Source organism: Equus quagga, chromosome 11 (genome assembly GCF_021613505.1).
Source record: "Equus quagga isolate Etosha38 chromosome 11, UCLA_HA_Equagga_1.0, whole genome shotgun sequence".
NCBI classification, from domain to species: domain Eukaryota; kingdom Metazoa; phylum Chordata; class Mammalia; order Perissodactyla; family Equidae; genus Equus; species Equus quagga.
This window is the reverse complement of record NC_060277.1, coordinates 7648308-7666870: the sequence shown is the minus strand read 5'-3', so window position 1 is coordinate 7666870 and position 18563 is coordinate 7648308. Positions and strand designations below refer to the sequence as shown.

General features: G+C 36.7%; 1 protein-coding gene across 5 annotated transcripts in view; it reads right to left on the bottom strand.

Moving 5' to 3' along the window:
• ARHGAP18 (Rho GTPase activating protein 18) overlaps positions 1 to 18563 on the bottom strand; it is a 171296-nt gene that overhangs the window by 26048 nt on the left and 126685 nt on the right. For all 5 annotated transcript variants that reach the window (XM_046676003.1, XM_046676001.1, XM_046676005.1 and 2 more), the window contains exons 6-9: positions 9893 to 10058; positions 7663 to 7754; positions 3226 to 3303; positions 269 to 428 (exon numbers count right to left, since the gene is read on the bottom strand). In XM_046676003.1, coding sequence (XP_046531959.1) covers positions 269 to 428; positions 3226 to 3303; positions 7663 to 7754; positions 9893 to 10058 — 496 coding nt within the window. The remainder of the gene's footprint in view (positions 1 to 268; positions 429 to 3225; positions 3304 to 7662; positions 7755 to 9892; positions 10059 to 18563) is intronic.

Here is an 18563-nt window from a genome sequence, read left to right as displayed (position 1 = left end):
TTTAGCATGAAAATATCTGGTATTGCTTAAAGGGCATACAGTTAATCTGTACCGGAAGAGAACACTCTGTTACTTATTTACTCAGTGATGTGTATTCATAAAGGAAAAAGAAAACAATGTGTGGCATTGAAGCACCCACTGACAACACTGAGTCAATATGTCTAGGCAAATATATCTGGTTATATTCTTTGTAATGCAAAACATCATTAAAGCAATTAATCTGGATGGCACCAGTACAAGGACTGCTTCAAAGAGGGATGGCGCTTACTTTGGACAGCCTGAAAGGCTTTGAGATATTCGACGCTGAGCAGTGGCTGGGGCAGCTCCCGGATGAAGAGCTTCAGCAGGCTAGCGGCATCATGCTGCTTGACACTTTCCCAATTAAAAGTCCCTTCATAAAACTTTGCTTCTAGTTCTTGGCAAAGATTCTGAAAGGCAGAGGGGGAAAAATAAGCTCCCAGTAAGTGCATTTTTTTCTCTGCTGAGTGATACACTTCCCCCTTGACACGAGATTCTACTCTTTAGAAAAGACACTTCAAAGTACTCACGGCCAACACCTCTCTGTTACTCAGAAAAATGCTACTCTCCTCCCCCAAGTGTACCTTACCAATGAAAAATTATACCCAAGGCCAAAAAATTGAGAAACTTTACTCATTTTCCTGGACATGTAACAAACCTTAAGCAGTAAAGTTTTAATTAAAAGATTAGCTAAAATAGTCTTTCCATTTAGGGGCCTTCCTTAGCTCCTGTAAGTTTTCATTAAATTAAAAAAACCACTAAAATAAACAAGTTTTATGTTTTATATTATTTAGAAGTACATTACATAACAAAATACATAATCAATCTCTGGGCCTAAAGCAGAAGGCTACGTCTGATTAGTCACCTCTGGGAAATGGAAAACCAAATTCGACAGCAAATGAGGCATTAAAATACATCAATACACCCATCTTAAAAGCACAGGCCATCAGTGACACAGGCGCCCGGCTGCCAGCTGCAGAAAACAGCGTGAGTCCGTGTCGAATTAGAAATACCTAGTTCATTTACCTCAAGGACTCTACAAAATTTGCCAGAGAAATTATTAGTAATAAATCAATTTAGTTTCAAAATTACTATTTTCTACATGGTTTTTCACTGTGGCATAAATCCTACTATGTTAGAAATCCTTCCAAGTTTCTGTCACTTCCTTCTATTATTTGAAACTGCTCTCCCAAAGAACATTCTTTGTGTGGAAGGTGACTTTATTATGCGTTCTTCTCCCAACACAACTCCATCCTCTACCCTAATTATTTTTGTAACTGGTGAAATAGATACAGGTGAGAAAGAGGGAAAGAGGACAGAGAGGGAGAGAGGAATATAAGAAATTTGGTGGGGCAGGGGAGGAGAAGACAACCAGAAGTTTTGCATATTATCTTTAAATTATTTATAATGGCCCAGCGGCTGCATAATTTGGCATGTGACTGCAGGTTGGGTTGAAGAGTCAAGCCAGCTGACTCTACTGAATTGACCTTCTTAGAAATTACATTTAGTTGGACTCATCCTCTGCCAGCTATCCAGTCAAAATGTAAAACGTGCATTATACTCACTATTCTTACTAAAGTGAACGTATTTATGACTCTTGTGAGCTGGCCATCACATCCTGCTAATCAGTGCTGTTACCGGTGAACTGAGAAGCAGTACTCTTGCTGATATGGGCAATGTGAAGTCAGTTGCCTGTTTCTGAGGGATTCTTTCTTTGTAAGAGAATGTACTTCTCAACAGAAGTTATCTCAGAATCACACACAATGCCAGTGATTGACTGGTGGTGAAACTGCTGCAGGTGCTAGCAAAGGAAGTGACACAATGGCAACCTATCACGCTTGTAAGTTTTGGCCACCTCTGTGCACCAGACTCCAAACCCAGGGGACACAGGCTGAATGAAATTTGTGAGCAGGTTATATCCAGTTACTCGAATCTGAATAAACTGAGATCACCATGTAGTAAGAGCTAAATAGGCCGAAACTTGTGTCCTAAATTGAGGAAGCTTATCAAAATAAGCAGGTGATGCGAACTGTGGAATGTATGAATAGTAATCCCAGTGCTGGCGGGGCACAGCCACAGTCACAGGTGAGGAGAGTGAGTGCCCGCCAGGAGTCATTCTTTCCTGATTCAGCTCTAAGACTTCATGTAAAAGAACTCTTAAGGAGATGAAGAGAGAACATCTCTTCACTCTATCCTATTTTCTCGTGGATTTGCAAATTCAGGAAGACAGTATATTGGACCTGGACAGGGACTTGTGTTGTCTCAGTGTAGAGCTAAAGCTGAATTTAGAGGATGGGGTAAAGGAGATAGCTAACGACTGCTAACCAAAAACATTCCCGAGATAAATTTTCCAGATAGAGCCACAATTCCAAGTAGGAGGGCCCTGTAAAATGCAAATCCTCTGGGAGACATATGGCTTCTGCGTCACCTGTAGGGTAATTCCACCTTTGCCATGCATTCATCGGATGCCTTATTCCCCAGAGCAGGAGCTGGGTGACAGACAGAAAGGAAGAGGATACACAGCATCCTAGGATAGTGGGAAGAAAATGCTATCTTGAGAGAAAAGAAAGGAAGGGGGTGGGGGGCTCCAACTGGGGAATCTGGGGATCAACTTGCCTCTATCACAAGCCACACTCAGACTACGTTGGATCCAGTGAGACGGACAAGTGCAAATTCAGGCACGTGGCTGAGACAGTCTCACTTTGCCGGCTCACTAAGACCAATAACGTATGGGGACTGATGTCAAGTCACCCACTCTGCTCACCCGGTGGAATATATCACTTTGCCTTTTTTTTTTTTTTTTTAACTCAAGTGCTATTACTCATGCTGACTAAATGTCTCCCCAGCTCCCTAGTACTATTTTGACTCATTGTGTTCTCTTTTCATCAGGATGGAACTACTCTTGTCTTTTGCTTGTTTACTTTTGCTCCTGTTTTATCGCACGTAGAGGGATTAAAATCATTTGCCTCTTTATTTACCATAGTATTATTGCAGGTAATACAGTGATGTTGAAAAAATCAAAACTTCACAAAAATCAGAAGAGAATGTAGAAAAACTAAACATAAACTGAATGTTAAGAGGTTTTTATTGTTATATTTTATCTACTTTCCTACCAATGGGAAGAAGGGGTGAGGAGGACAAGTAAGCTTTTAAAATGCAAAAATATGGTTAAACAATAAAGTTTTACATTAGTAGAACCAAGATTACCTTGATCCTAGTGGCAGCTCCAGGTATTCTTAAGAGGCCTTCCGTTTCCAAACCTCCCTCTTCGATTCGAGAAATCAGCTGTGTAGAAACAGAAGAACATTCTGATTTTGGTATTCTTAACAGGTACAATTCCAAATTTGACATCTGTTTCACATATAAGTAAATGAAAACTGATGACAATGACGAGTAAACTGGATTTCGTGAAGTTTTGAATGCTATTACACTATCACTTCCTTTAAACCAGTAAGTCTCAAAACTTCAGTTATCATTTAGCAGAAGTTGGGTCTTATCCTCCTTTGCAACAGAAGTGTATAATTTCACACAACAGCTGTGATAAACCAAACAAACATGGACTGAAGATGTTCATTGTTTAAAAGCAACTAAGACCATCCATTTCATCTGCTTTTCCAGAAACATACATTCTACAATCAAATAAATCTTATGAAATTCTAGTATTTGCACATTTACATCTCATTTTTAGCTTGTTCAAAGAAAGAATTATTTATGAGATGAAGGGGAAAAAAAAACTGCTCGCAAATATCCATTTTTAAGCCTTTAAAGCTTTGGGTGGTGAACTTAAATAAAAAACAATTCTTACATAGGACTTTCTAAATCATTCCTGATGCCCAATTAATGCATACAGATCTCTCCATCTCCAGAACCCCATTAAAATAACAAAGTTTTGTGTTTTTTTTTAATAAGGCAGAACTCTCAAGAACAAGGCAAATGGAGGAATTACAATGACATACTATTGGAGGCTGGGAAGATGATAAAAGATTGGTTAGTTTCTTGGCGACTGATCTTCCAGTTGGAATGTGCATTCCCTGGGTAAGTACACAAAGGCTTTATAGGGGTACTCTACTATTTTAAGGAAATCAATTTCCATGTCCTCAGTTTAAATATAAGGCATTTACTAGCATCTTATAGGTTTTCCTTCCTACCCGCTCCCCCCATTCTGTTCACAATAGCTTTCTCCTACTTTGTAAAAGACAGATCTACTCTTTACTCATCCCCAAACTTACTATAAGACTCTGCACACCCTAAGGCATAAAATCTTCCAGAGTGCCAAGAGAATGTAAAATTTTAATTTTTTTTCAGTGCAACCTCCTTTAACGATTTATCAAGACTCTATAAACTACATAAAGCTTAGTGCTTTTCTTTTGCTTATAAAAGTGTCTGTTAGGAGCAAAGCATGGCATTGTAAACGAGATCTTTTGACCTCTGTCTAGATGTTCTGAAATAGACACTAGAAGAGACGGGAATTTTCCTTCAGAACCTCACCTCTTCTATCCCTGAATTATAGTCAAAGAATGGACTGTTCTTGGGGGAGCCAGATAAGAATAAAGCAAAGAGTAGTCTCAAAATTCTCCCAAGGATTTATTATTAGCTGAAAAGAGAAGCATCTTTGACCAAAGTAGTACATGATTTTATTAAATTCAGCTGGAACATTTCCCAAGACCACATTTTTTCAAGTTACAATGGATAAAAACCCACAGCAAAAAAATTCACACAAATTATTTTAGATTAGATGGGCGTTATTCAATAAAGTATTCAAAACCAAATTTATCAAATAAAACTACACAAAATTTATTCAAAGTACAAGTAATTTTCATTTTATTTCATCTTATAAAATGTTTAAAATGTTCTATTAAAAAATAAAATTATATGCTGACTGTTGGATAGCAAATTAGTTTTTAGCAGCATATGCCTTTTGCTTTCAATAAATACACAGGAAAAATCGATGATTTCTAAATAACTGAATGAGAATAATTTCTGAACTTTTATATTTGTGTTCTTTTTATTATTCTCTAATGCTGAATTCTAGCATTCAATAGAGGTGTGAATATCTATTGTCTGAAGGAACGCCATGTGTTTTCTTATATTTCTCACTTTGAAAATAACATTTTTAGCTACCACATTATATTGCATTATTAACATATAAATAATAAATACTTTGCAGCTCTCCTTTTATTTTCAAGACTTAAAAATGGAAAATATCTATACTGTTCTATATATTTGAATCACGCTGCTTTTAGTAATTTATCTTACAAGGTACACTGTGTCATTTAACAGAAATGTTCACAGCATTTCCCAAAATAGATATTGTATACCTATATGAATTTATGAATTAAAAACAAATTGAAAATGAATTCAGAATTCTTTGACACAAAGTATCTTTGATTTGGCTGATTAGTTTGACAGTGAGAACAGGATTTGCTAATTTGGCAGAATTTTTACAGATAAAAATTAAGACTATTTCTATTTCTCCAAACCCTTCTGAGAATATGGTTTAAAAAATGTGCCTCTGAGTGGGGAAAAAAACACAACAGATACAATTCACAGATACTAGATAAGCTTTGCTCAAGCCCTTTTTGGGTATATTTCTCCATAACTGAGAAAGTATAACTCTCTAAAGACTGGTAATGAAACTTTTTGCAAATCAGTGGTTTCCAATTTTTTCCTTTCTACAAAATTGAGGAAATACTCACTTGAGTTGTCAACTGATAAATCAAAAAAATATTTTTCATGATAGATCACTGTGATTTTTTGCTTATAATTCAGAAGGGATGCAAACAGATGAGTGTTATCGAATAGTAAACACTTTTTATTTCCTTTTGCTTTTTGTATGAACCAAAAAAATTAAGGCTGTTATCTGGTGACTTCAAAACTGGTAGGCGCTCCAAGCCTCCAGAATGTTGAAGAGACCAAAAATGTAAAATAACTAACTAAATAAATAAGTAAGAAAACAATTTCAAGAGAAAATGACAAGGACCTGGATGCAATCCTGAGCCTGATCAGGAGGCATCCTTGAACCTTTGTGGAGAAAAAAGCTTACACTTGGCTGGTGCGATGGTGAATTTGATGTGTCAACTTGGCTATGCTATAGTGTCCAATCGTTTGGTCAAACACCAGTCTAGCTGTTGCTGTGAAGGTCTATTTTAGATTTGATTAACATCTATATATTTTGATATGATTTAAATCAGTAGGCTTTGAGTAAAACGGATTACTCTCCATTATGTGGGTGGGCCTCATCCAGTCAGTTGAAGGTTGTCACAAAAGCAAAGAATGAGATTCCCCAAAGAAGAAGCAATTCTGCCTCAAGACAGTAACATAGAAACCCTGCCGCAGTGTCCAACCTACAGATTTTGGACTCATCACGGCAAAATCAACTCTTGCCCAAGTTTCCAGCCGGCTGGCCTGTTCTACATATTTCAGACTTGCCAGCCCCCACAATCACATAAGCCAATTCTTTAAAATAAATCTCTCTCTCTCTCTCTATATATATATATCCCACTGGTTTGGTTTCTCTGGAGAACTCAAATACACTTGGAAAGGCTGCTGCTGACATCTCTGCTTTGTACAATCATCTGTTCATAGTAACTCACACCTTTTATCGATATTAAAAGAACTTGAATGTACATGTATGGCCTACATCTGTGAGCATCCCTCTGTTAATCAAAGGCACTGTTGACAATTATCCACACAGATACAGGTTCTACAGGAATGGCTGGCAGAGGCTGATGAGTAGGACAAACTTTGTAGAACGAAGTTCTTCAGCAGAAACACTGAGATGTGGGTTTGGAGGTAACGGTGAACATGAGGAATAAAGGAATCAGAGGTTAGTAGGTAAGACAGGTAAAGGACTGTTTTGGAATAGCAGAAGAATTAGTGACAAGTAGATTGAGCTTTAGTATTGGATGAGTTTGTTGAGCCAATCAACTGTGAAAGTTCCCCTTGCTACTCTTAGTCTCCCCAGAACCTGCAGAAACCGTGGTATGCCTGGGCTGCTGCAAAATATCTACAGCTTGGGTAGTCCGTACCTGATCTGACCTGCCTGGCTTGCTCTGCATTCCCCAGCTTTATCAAACGTAATCTATGTTTCTGAACAATGATAGCTCAGAGGTTAGACGGAAATTTTTATATTGCCATAGATAATCCCCTTATGAATAATTGAGTGTTGACTACACAAGAGACTTGATAGTTTAGCAATCATTTTCTAATTCTACTTTACGGTTTTTTTGCCTACTTTGGAAGTAGGCACTGGTAAATTAAATTGGACATCCTTACTGTAAATACAAAAGCTTGGGAAAAACATACAGGCATGAAATATTCATGAGGATTCAACTCCCTCGAAATTTATAAGCAGTTCCCACTCCTACGTATTATAGAATTGAAATCTCAATTATACACAGCCAGCTAATAGAAGACAGGAAAAGGATGCCAGGTAATCACAGTTACAGAAATAACACAGAAACCACTACCATGAAATAAAAATTATGAGCCCTTGGAACAAATTTGTTTCCTGAACAGAAAGCCAAAGAACAAAATAGAAGACCCTACTAATTGGAAAACTATATTATAATAGTATGAATGCAAAAAAATCCACTATTAGCACAAGTATGTTCTCCCTCTGCAAACTCATCCACGTCTACTCACTTTTTGAAATATCAAGGGTATTCGAGTTCCTGGTACTTTCCTCTGATCTTGTTCTAACAATACTGTCAAGGGAACACCAAAAAGGCCAGAATCTGCAAGAAAAAAATAAAATTTCTTCACTTTCATGAATCTATAAAATATTAATGTAAAAATGTTACAGCATCAGATTTCTGATATTGTCATTCAATCAGACAACTATTTATTGAGCACATACTGAATGAATTACACTGTCTTGCCATTAGGCATACACATCCCACTAGGAAAATGCTGGTCCTGCCTCACAGAGCAAACTAGCAAGGAAAGACAGCTAAACAAATGATTGCAAATAATCACCAAAATAATTAGAAAAGTGTAAACTGCTACATAAGAGAAATAGTGCTGTGGGGGTATGTGAAATAGACAAATAATTTACTCAACGTAATACAATGAAAAGTTCTGGCTTAAAGCAAATATCACTCATCTCTTCCATAGTTAATTAACATTTAACATTCTGCAATACAGCAAAATAGAAATGTTTGCTTTTTGAGAAATCGGCCAACATTATGATATTGTTCTACAAATGTTTTTCTTTAGAAAATAGATAGATACATGGTATTCTTGAATTTAAATTGGTAGTTTTATATATTCGGGAAGAACTCCAGGAGAAATGACAGGCAATAATTTGTAATTTTTCTAAATTAAAATCATATGTCTTCAATCTGGTATGAGCATAACTTCTACCCAGCTCCTCCCACTCCACCCCCATTATTGAATGAGTAGTTAGCACAGGAGTGTAATACACATCACCAGGGGAGATATAAATCATTTGTAAACATAGAAAGGGGAAATATCCTGTGGTATGAGGACAGACATTGTAAACTGTGAAACTCAATAGAGATGCCATTCAAGAGAATGCCAGTAACCTAGTAAATTACTTTTAGTTTAGGAATTAGGGAAAAAAATGTAATCTTCAAGAATGTCAAGAGTCTAGTTTATGAGATAAATATCTTTGATTAGATACAAAAATATAAAAAAGATGGAAAGAAAATCTATTCTATTAATAGTGATACTCAATGGGAATGGCTTAATATTTCTCTCTACTAAAATGCATTCTACAGCATAATGTAAAAAAACCTCTTAAGCCACTTTAAAAGTCTTGAGCACCGAGTCACAGCTATTGAAATTATATGTCTATTTTATATTTGGAAAAGGCTTTGTAACGAGATTTTGAAAAAGCATCCGAAGTCTTCATTATCCATAATGGACTTGTGGAAAACCAGAAGCACTGTTTAACTCAGAAATTCACCATCTCAAGCCTTATGCTAAAATACTCAAAGGAAATGCATACAGAATGAGGTCTTTTGGGGCCCAGCACATGAGAGAGAACCTGAAGGGCAGATACACTTCAGTCCTACAGAGAAATTGCCTCTAAAACTTAAATCAGGTGAACACCTGTCTTTGCTAATGTTACCATAGCAACTCAACAATCCTCATTCTTGGTTTCTCTTTAGGAGATAGCTTTGAAGTTAAACAAGAGCTCAGAGATTCCTAAAGAGTAAAGCTTTGTCAACAGAGAATTACCTGGATTTCCAGACCAATAAAATCTTGGAAAAACAAAAACTGAGAAGGTGTCTGTTCTCTATCATATTATAAAGAACAATGGATAAAGCAAGCTGCTTACAAAAGAAAAACTACATACACTCACAATGAATACAAGTGGGAGGTATTATGTGCCACAATGGCATTATTTTCTTAATACAGCGAAAAATGTTTTAGCAAAATACAGCAGTTAAAAGCAGAATGTTAATGAACACAGGGACAGACTACTAACTAGCCTATGTATTTCCCATCAAAAGATTAAGCAAAAGTAATCCAGCAGGATCAACCATCCTAAAGCTATTTTTCAAGATCTGATTTTGGACATAAATAAATACATGCACCAAACGTATTGTTTAAATATACAGCTTTCAAAGGAGAGATCAGATGAGTTAAGATTCCTTGATCTGAAATTTCCTTCTATGGTAATTAAATATTTGGTTATGCCTTTATTTTCTATAGTCTAGGAGACTACATTTTTAAAACGTTTTTGAAGTTAGGAGATTTTCAAAGGCAATGTTTAAGAATTTGAACTTCAGATGTATTCAACTGTTGGTTTATCTTGTAGGTGTTTCCCTTCCCGACAAGAAAACTCCTAAAAAACTCAGCCTTGCTACTTTAGAAGTAAATCTGACTATTTTAATTTCAAAATTACCTTTTGTTTTGATTTTCACAGCTTTTTGTTGTTTCAGTTCAACACCCAATACATCATAAAGGGCAGTCAGCTCAATTAGGGCTAAATAGGAAACTTTCTTCATGTCCTGGCATGCTAAGTCACCAATCCTCGTGGTGCCTGTTTTGTCTTTTGGCAATCTGAAATTCTAAAATAAACATCATCAGTACAGTAAAGGTTTACAGTATCTAACCCTCTTTTTAATGAAAGAAGACAAATTTTAACCATAGAAAGAAGTTATATTCAGAGTAGTGACAATGAAAGTTATGGCAGATAATTTCCCCAGTCAGAATGAAGAGCAAACCTGTCAGCAGGATGATCCCCAAACCTGTGGGGAGTTCAAGGGTCAATATCTGAAGACTGACAGACAGTGGAACCAGCCCATGTACTAGGAGTAGTAATACCAGAGGCAAAGAGGACAAAGGAGACAGTAAGCCCAAAGGAGAAAAAGAACTCTACTGAAGGGAGCTTCAAGAACCAGGGAAGATTAGAAGTCAAGCACAAACTATGAAGAGGAGGAACAGGGAGGGGAAGTGGAAGAAAAGGAAGAGAAAAAGGAATAGCAGCTATGAGTAAGTGCTTAGAATATCATAGTATATTACATATTGTATGCCCACCAGATTGGGAAGGAGCGAAGGGAAGGGGGGGATGGGGAGGGGAAAAGGAAGGGGAGGAGGGAGGAGGGAGGGGGAGGGGGGAGGAGGAGAAAGCCATGTTATTCAGAGGACTATTGTGAGGTTTAACTGCCTGGCACTTTCCAAGCACTTCTATGTGGTTGCTATGATTATTACTTTCACCACTGAATAGATAAACTGAGACTTAGAGATACTATCATCACAGGCAAATAAGTGGTGGTGGTGGTGTTTCTTTCCTTTTCTCAAATATTATCTACTACCTATTCAGCCTCTTTTAATAGTAAATACATTAAATATAAGAAAACAAACCACAAGGTAGAAATAAGAATTTCTCTAACATATTTAATACAAATTACAGTCCCACTGTATTTATGGATTACTAAAACAATAATTACTCTCTAACAGCTTGGTAAAAATCATATCAAGGTTGTATCTTTTGGGTTTACCCTTGACTTCTTCATTTACCTTAATGGCCAAGGATGTTCAACTGATTCTCTTTGCTTTACTCATTTTTGCCCCATATTACTAACACTTCATAGTCTAAAAACTATTGCAAAAGATACGTCCTAAAGCAGCAGTTCTCAAAGTGTGGTTCCAGGGAACCCTGGGGGGGGTACCCAACACCCTTTCAAGGAGTCCAAAAGGTCAAAATGATTTTAATAATTAATACTAGACATTATTTGCTTTCTTCACTCTCATTCTCTCATGATTGTATAGTAGAGTTCTCTAGAGATACAAGACATACTATTAGAACAGACTGAATGCAGTAGATATGAGATTTCAGCTGACTTCTACTAAAGTTGCTAAAATGTGAAACCAGGTCACATTTTTTCATAATTTTTGTTTTACAAAATATGGCTATTTTTCATAAAAATGTTACTTTTATTAACGGTAATATTGTATTTTGAATGAATTAAGATTTTTAAGATTTTTCTATTTTAATTTCTAATATGGTAAGTATCCATATGTAGAACTGGTATAAACAAAAGTTGTTGTTTCTCTCCAAAGTATTTGTTAATTGTTTATTTATTAAGAGAAACCATTCCTTAGTCCATGTATTCATGTTTCATAGTTCAGGAATACAGGTCAGTGACAAACTTCCATGGAAATCAATGTAAAGAAATTCTTTACATTCCAAGATCACCCTGTACCAGCCCTCTTCATCTCCTCAAAATCTTTCATAGAATCCTAATTTCTGTAGAAATCTGCATATGTCCTCTTTCTTGGTTCAGCCACAGCAAGCTTGTAGACAACCGCAACCCCCAAGAAGACAACGATTGCTCCAACAACATAAGAGTGCTTCTATCTGAGGTTTCGTCAAAGCCCTGGAAGCCATAGTAGTTTTTCTACTCAACACCAACATCGCTCCTCACTAATAAAACAAGAGCTTTTCGAGGTCCTCAATTTTTAAGAGCCTAAAGGGGTTAGAGGACCAAAATGTTTGTGAATCGCTGTCCTGGAGCAAATTCGAAAACCTGTAACCTTTGCTAACTGAGCAGCTACTTCCTCTGAAGCAAACTCAACTCCCAGAAAGAACCTTCAAGTCTACTAGAGGAGAAAAGAGGTCTTTCTTAATTTTTGTAATACACTTTTTTCCTTAGGAGAAAAAGTAATAGACATCGAACATGCAGCCTAAATGAATTTCCAGCGTAAGTGTTAATGGCCTCCATGGTGCACTGCATAGGGGTTGAGAACATGGAGCCAGACTGCAGGTGGAAAATCCTGAGTCCATCACTTACTAGCTACATGAGCTTTAACAAATTACATCACCTTCTGTGCCTCAGCCACTTCATCTGTACTACGGGAACAATGACAGAACCGACCTCAGAAGGTTATGGTGAGGATCAAATGGCACACAGTAAGCACTCAAAAACTGTTAACTATTATTACTACATTTTTTCAAGAGCTTTTTCAATAATTTCAAGATTTCATGGTTTTCCTTTTTTCCTAAATATTACTGCAAGGCAAGAAAAAAGGACAAGGATAATACTCATATTTGATGAGTGGTTTCTCATTCTATTCCACAAAAGTCCCAAAAGGGTAAGAATCATTACAGCACATTGTAGGTGGGGAAACTGAGGCTCATTAAGAGACTTAAATATGGCCACAAAGCCAGTGACATAACAAGGATGCAAACTCAGACCTCCTAAATCCTCAACACAGTAACCATTCTGTTCTGCTCCATTTTCCCTGTCCACTACAGCAAGCAGGAGGCTATTGATGGCTATTGATGTAGGACTGAGAGCTCCCCGGGGAGAGGAGCTGTGTCTTAATCACCTCTGTATCCCTGGTGCACCATAGGCCTGCACGCTGCAGGTCCCCTGTTCCAGTCTATCGCCGAATGAAGACACACACCCCCACAGGCAGAAAAGCACAGAGCAGGCTCAGTGAGGGGCAGGGCCACTGGCTGGATGCTCCCCCAGTTTCCTGTGATTTGTACTCAGCTTTACTTTTAAACTCACAAAACTCTTCACATTTTCTTCGTGCCTGGCCCCAGAGTTCTGCTAATTGCTTTGTTTTCTGAAGGGCTGAACCAACTCTATTTACCAACCACTTATTTAAAAAAAAAAAAAAAAAGTCCCAAATGTTTCATTACAATCAGTTGCTTTTGGTCTAATAAGCCAAATACGTGTAATATAATTATTTACCCAAGCATCACACAGGGTAAATGTTTAGAGAAACCTGAAATATTATTAGTTCAAACATTTGATTTACCTAGCAATATATGTCATGAGCTTTATTTATTTATTTGAACACTGTGCTTAATGAAAGGAGTTAGTTCTTTATCCCAATGTTTAATTCATAGCAGCAGCTTTAAATATTTATGAAGTTTCCTGTCATTTTTGTTTAGTTAATAGACTGGGTGGTTCAGGTCGTTGGCTAAGAGAAGGCAGTGCAATTTCAGCATGAGAAAAGCTCTTTACCTTTTGAAAAATGTGCTTAAAGAAAGGAATTAAATAAAATTTTTCAAAAAATATAAGGTCGTCAGTTCCCATGTGTTACCGTAAATGAATCAGGGAGCTCTCCCAGATTGCACCCCTCTTTCATTGGTATTACAGTCTGAGGGACCCCTTAGGCATTGCATCAGTAATGATGAACATGACTTTTTACACATCAAGTCACTCTGGCTTCATCTGGGCAGGCAAGAGAATCTACTCTTACCTGGTCAGTTTCCACAGATGATTTTTTTCTTATCATCTACTAGGAAATTCATTTCTTATCTAAGATTTTTCCATGTGTAAAATGCAATTTTATTACAGTATTTCATTCATTGTCATTTCCAGTGGATGAATACTTTTCTAGATAAATGAAGTTTTAGAAATCTTTCAAATTTATAGCTTTTTTTTATTTCCTTATTTTTTTTAATGGAGAGCAATAGCCATAATTTAACCTTTTCATGACAATCCAGGGCCAGGACTCTAAACACCTATTTGTGTACTGTGCACAAGTGTGTGTCTGCCTTAGGCTTTCAGTTTCCTTGCTCAATCTCAAATCACCATTTCTTCTACTGTCCTTCAGCTTCCTCCAGAGGTGTTCCCTTCTCCAGCAAACTCCTGACTTGGGCGTCCTTGTCTAGTTTTTGGCCTTTAGTATGCATGGAGCTGTGTTACATGACAACCAAAGTTGTTACAAAACATGATTTTACCCCAATTAAACATAATTCAATAAGAGTCCAAAAGACACTGAAGAAAGACCTAAGAACTAAAATACAGGCAGCATCTAGAATATGGGTTTTATCATAGTTAGCATTTCAAAACTATTATCTTAAAAATTCCTGACTAAATCCTTAGTCTCCTAGGTAAGATGAAGGAGTGCTATTAAATTTCTGTCTATTGTATATGTTGGACCCAGCAAACCAGAATGTGATTTACATAACATCCCAAGCTATCCTGAATAAGCTGTCCGTAGCTCCAATACAAGGACAATTAAACTCCCACCTAAATTAAATGCATATATACCTTTAGGGCAGATCAAGTGGAGTCCACATGGTCATCCAGAAAAAACTCTGGCTTCAAAAGCTTAGTCACTGAAGCCAAGCCTCAACATGCCATGGAAACTCTCTAACTGTTTCCTTCTATGAAAATCATAGCATCTGCCTCATAGAGATCATTTGGTAAATAAATAATTACAGAGCATACTTTCTGAGATATAATGGGTACACAACAACACAATAATCAGTAGCTAAATTTTCAAACTAAAGCACATTAAAGTTATAAAACTTGATCTCCAAATTTAAGAGAGGAAATTTAATTCCACTGTGAGAGATCATAAAGAATTAACAAAGACACTCAATGCTGTAAGAAAAAGGAACTGAATACGAAATGAGGTCAACAGAGAACAATGTATTATATAAAGCCTAATGCTTATTTACAGAAGCAGGGGAGCATGGAGTTGAAATGGAATTTACGGTTTTATCTGCTTAGACACATGCCTCAGGGTGGTGAATATAAATATTCACTTTATCAACTGTGGTGAGGACTTGTAGAAAGCTTAACAATATGTCCGTGCCTTCTAGAAGACATATGGATAAATAAATGATTGTAGAGATGAACAGATGCACACATGCATAAATAAACACATGGCTGGATTGACAATAATTATCAAAAGCATGGTATCTAATAGTTTAAAAGATGATTTTATATATTTTATCTACTATAAGTTCACAATCAGGAAAGACTTTAACAGTGAAGGTAGACAGTGAGCTAGACCCCAAGGGATCAGCTAAGGCTTCCTTGGTAAACATGGAACAAGAAAAGGGCAGAAATGGAAAGATCATTTTAACCTTGGGGCACCATATGAATAAAATCAAGAAGGTAGGCAAGCACAAATGTAGTTTGTTAATCAGAGAATAAAACGACAGAGGAATTTGTATCTTTAAATCTCTCAAATGGAGTTATATTTATGCCATTGTTGGAAGCAACAGCTTAAAAGTCAACAGTGTCTCCGTTTTATTGAATTAGATGCTACTGCCTTCATTTTAAACCCTTTCCATCTGTTGAGATGAAGACTGTCACTTTTAAAAGACACTTTTGCTAAAGATATTCTGGGAGCATGGATCATCTCTTCAGGCCAAATGATGCATATTTCTTGACTTTTCCCACTGGGTATGAAAATAGATTCTTAAAAATATATGATAATGACTGGAAATAACCCAGATGGCCACCATTAAGGGACAAATTAAATAAATTATGATACACCCTCACAATGGAGTACATCTATTTAAAAAAATGAGAAATATTTCTCCATACAACTAGAGAGTGATTTCCAGAATATACCACTAAGTCACACACAAAAAAAAACGGAGGTGGAAAAAAGTGTGTATAGTGGGCTACCACTTAATTAAGAAGAGAAGGATAAACCATAAAATTAAAAAGAAGTTTACTTGTACGAGGAGGGAGGGAATTGGGTGATGGCTCAAGGATAGAAGCTAGATTTTTAACACACCTTGTTTTTAAATTTGACTTTTGGGCTACACAAACATTTTACTTGCTTACAAAACAAAATAAACTTCAAAAAATCAATCCCTAAAAATTGAAAACAAAATGAAAGAAATTAACCCAACCATGTATGTATGCAGTTGGGGGCTTAATGGCACAAAGAATAACACTCCTAAGCAACCTAAGACATAGAAATTTCATTGTTACATTCCTTTTGGGGTATACCCCACCGACACAAACAACTGAAGAAAAGAAAAACAAGTTTAAACTGTTTTCTAATAATCGTATTGTTGATGATAGTGTTAGTACTGTTATTCTGGAATTGCTGTGCGTTAATGGAGGATAAAACAAACAAGCAATTATGCAATATTCTAATTATATTATCTGCTGTATCCTGAGAATCATTAGTCTCAGCATAGAAGACAGAAGATACAGATGTACTTCTGTCTTCTGAACAGGGTTTAAGCAATGGCCAACCCAGAGAAAGGAACATTTCCATTGTCCTGATCATAGTCATAAAAGTATATTTCTACTACACGGAACCAGGGTTTCTTGCAGAAACAGACAATTCCAGATATGAAGCAAAAAACATACCAGATAAGTATGGGAAATTTTGTCTAGGGTCATGTCATATATGTTTACATCCATGAGTTAACATATCATTTTCATTAAAAAATTAAAACAAAACATTAATTGGTTACTAGCAAAAGATGCTAGGGAACAAAAGGAATTTTGAAAACTAGTAAATACAAGGAAGAAGTAACCATTTTGAGAAGGTTTTTCTTAAAAGAAGTATTCAAATTAATAAATAAAAAGAAAAAATTGGAACATCATTTGTCACCATTGATAAACTACTGGATCCAATCACTGATCAGCAGCAGCTGCTCAGAAAAAGAGACAGACAACCAAGCATCTGGGTCTCCTCATGCACAATAACATATGAAGTAGACTTGACCAAAAAATGAACCTGAATCTGATAAATCTGGAGTCAATCAATTTACAAGAAACAGAAGAACACAGGATAGAATTAGTCAGAGGGGCAGAATTCTCTACAACTTAAATAACCAGGTTTATTCAACAACTAAATTTTAGGGGGGAGAGAGAGACAGAGAGAGGGAGAGAAAGAAAGAAGGAAAGAGAGAGAGAGAGTGGGATGTAGAGATGGGGAGAGGGGGAGCGGGTAGGAGAGAGGGAGGGGGAAGGAAAGAGAGAGGGTTTAAAAGAGTCTTAAAAGACGTATCAACCAATTGCAATGCATGAACATCATTTGGATTCTGATTCAAACAACCTGTAAAAAAAACTCATGAAATTCGTGATATAATTTGAAATTTGAAACCTGACTGCATATTTAAAATTAAAAATTGTTAGCATATTTTTAGGTACAATAACGGTAATATGGATATATGCTTATCAAAAAACACTCTTTAGGGGTCCAGCCCTGTGGCCTAGTGGTTAAAATTCTGTGCGTTCCGCTTCAGTGGCCCAGGTTCATGGGTTTGACACCCAGGTGCAGACCTACACCACTTGTACCACTCAGCCATGCTGTAGCGGTGACCCATCTACCAAAAAGAGGAAGACTGGCAGAGATGTTAACTCAGGGCTAATCTTCCTCAAGGAAAACAAAGAGGAAGATTGGCAGTGGATGTTAGCTCAGGGCAAATCTTCTCAGCAAATCAAAACTACAAAGAAAAAACTTCTTTATCTTTTATAAATACATACTAAAATATTTACAGAGGATAAAATATAATTCAGAGATATGTTCCCAAATAGCACAAAGTAAGGAATTATACGGGAATGTGGAGAGGTCAGGACTACCCCTAAGTTAATGAATGTTGGGGCCAGGTGATGAGTACTGGGGGATTCATTATACTATTCCTTTTAACTTTGCATGTGTGAAATTCTACAAAATAAATACATTAATAAATATATATATTTTTAAATATAAGACATTCAGTAGCAATGAGAACACAGCACGCAAGCTTGGTTTCTAAACACAATCTGCTACTTTAAGGAACCAGGGCTCCTTGAAGAAAAAGATTCTTTCCAGTCTGAGCGGAGAACAGTACAAGGTGAGCATGGAACATCTTGTACTAGAAAGCAAAGAAACAAAACAATGACGAGGGCATGTTGAACGACATAGGAACCAGCTCAAAGGGCTCTCATTGGTCAAATTTCAGTAAATTTGAACATCAAAGAAAAATGATGATTTATAAAACATTGAATGGAAAACAGAAGCCATCAGTCCATAGAGATATTCAAAAACAATAAGAGAAAAGGGAGCGGAAGTAATTACTACAGAAGATTGCCAGCCAACCGATATAGAAGGAATACTAGAATTCAAAATTGCCCATTTCTCAAACACCAGTTTAATTATTGTTTCAGGTAAGGATTACAAATGCATGGTGAAATCACTAGAGGATGGGCGATTACTGACAAATGGAATATTCGCCCAGTCTCAAGGATCACAAATTAGTACTAATCGCACCTAAGAAGAGGTATCTTTACAATGCGGAGATCTGTGAACATCTCCTAAACCAAGTGGTCAAACTTCCGCCACCAACAAAGGGACTATCTGACATT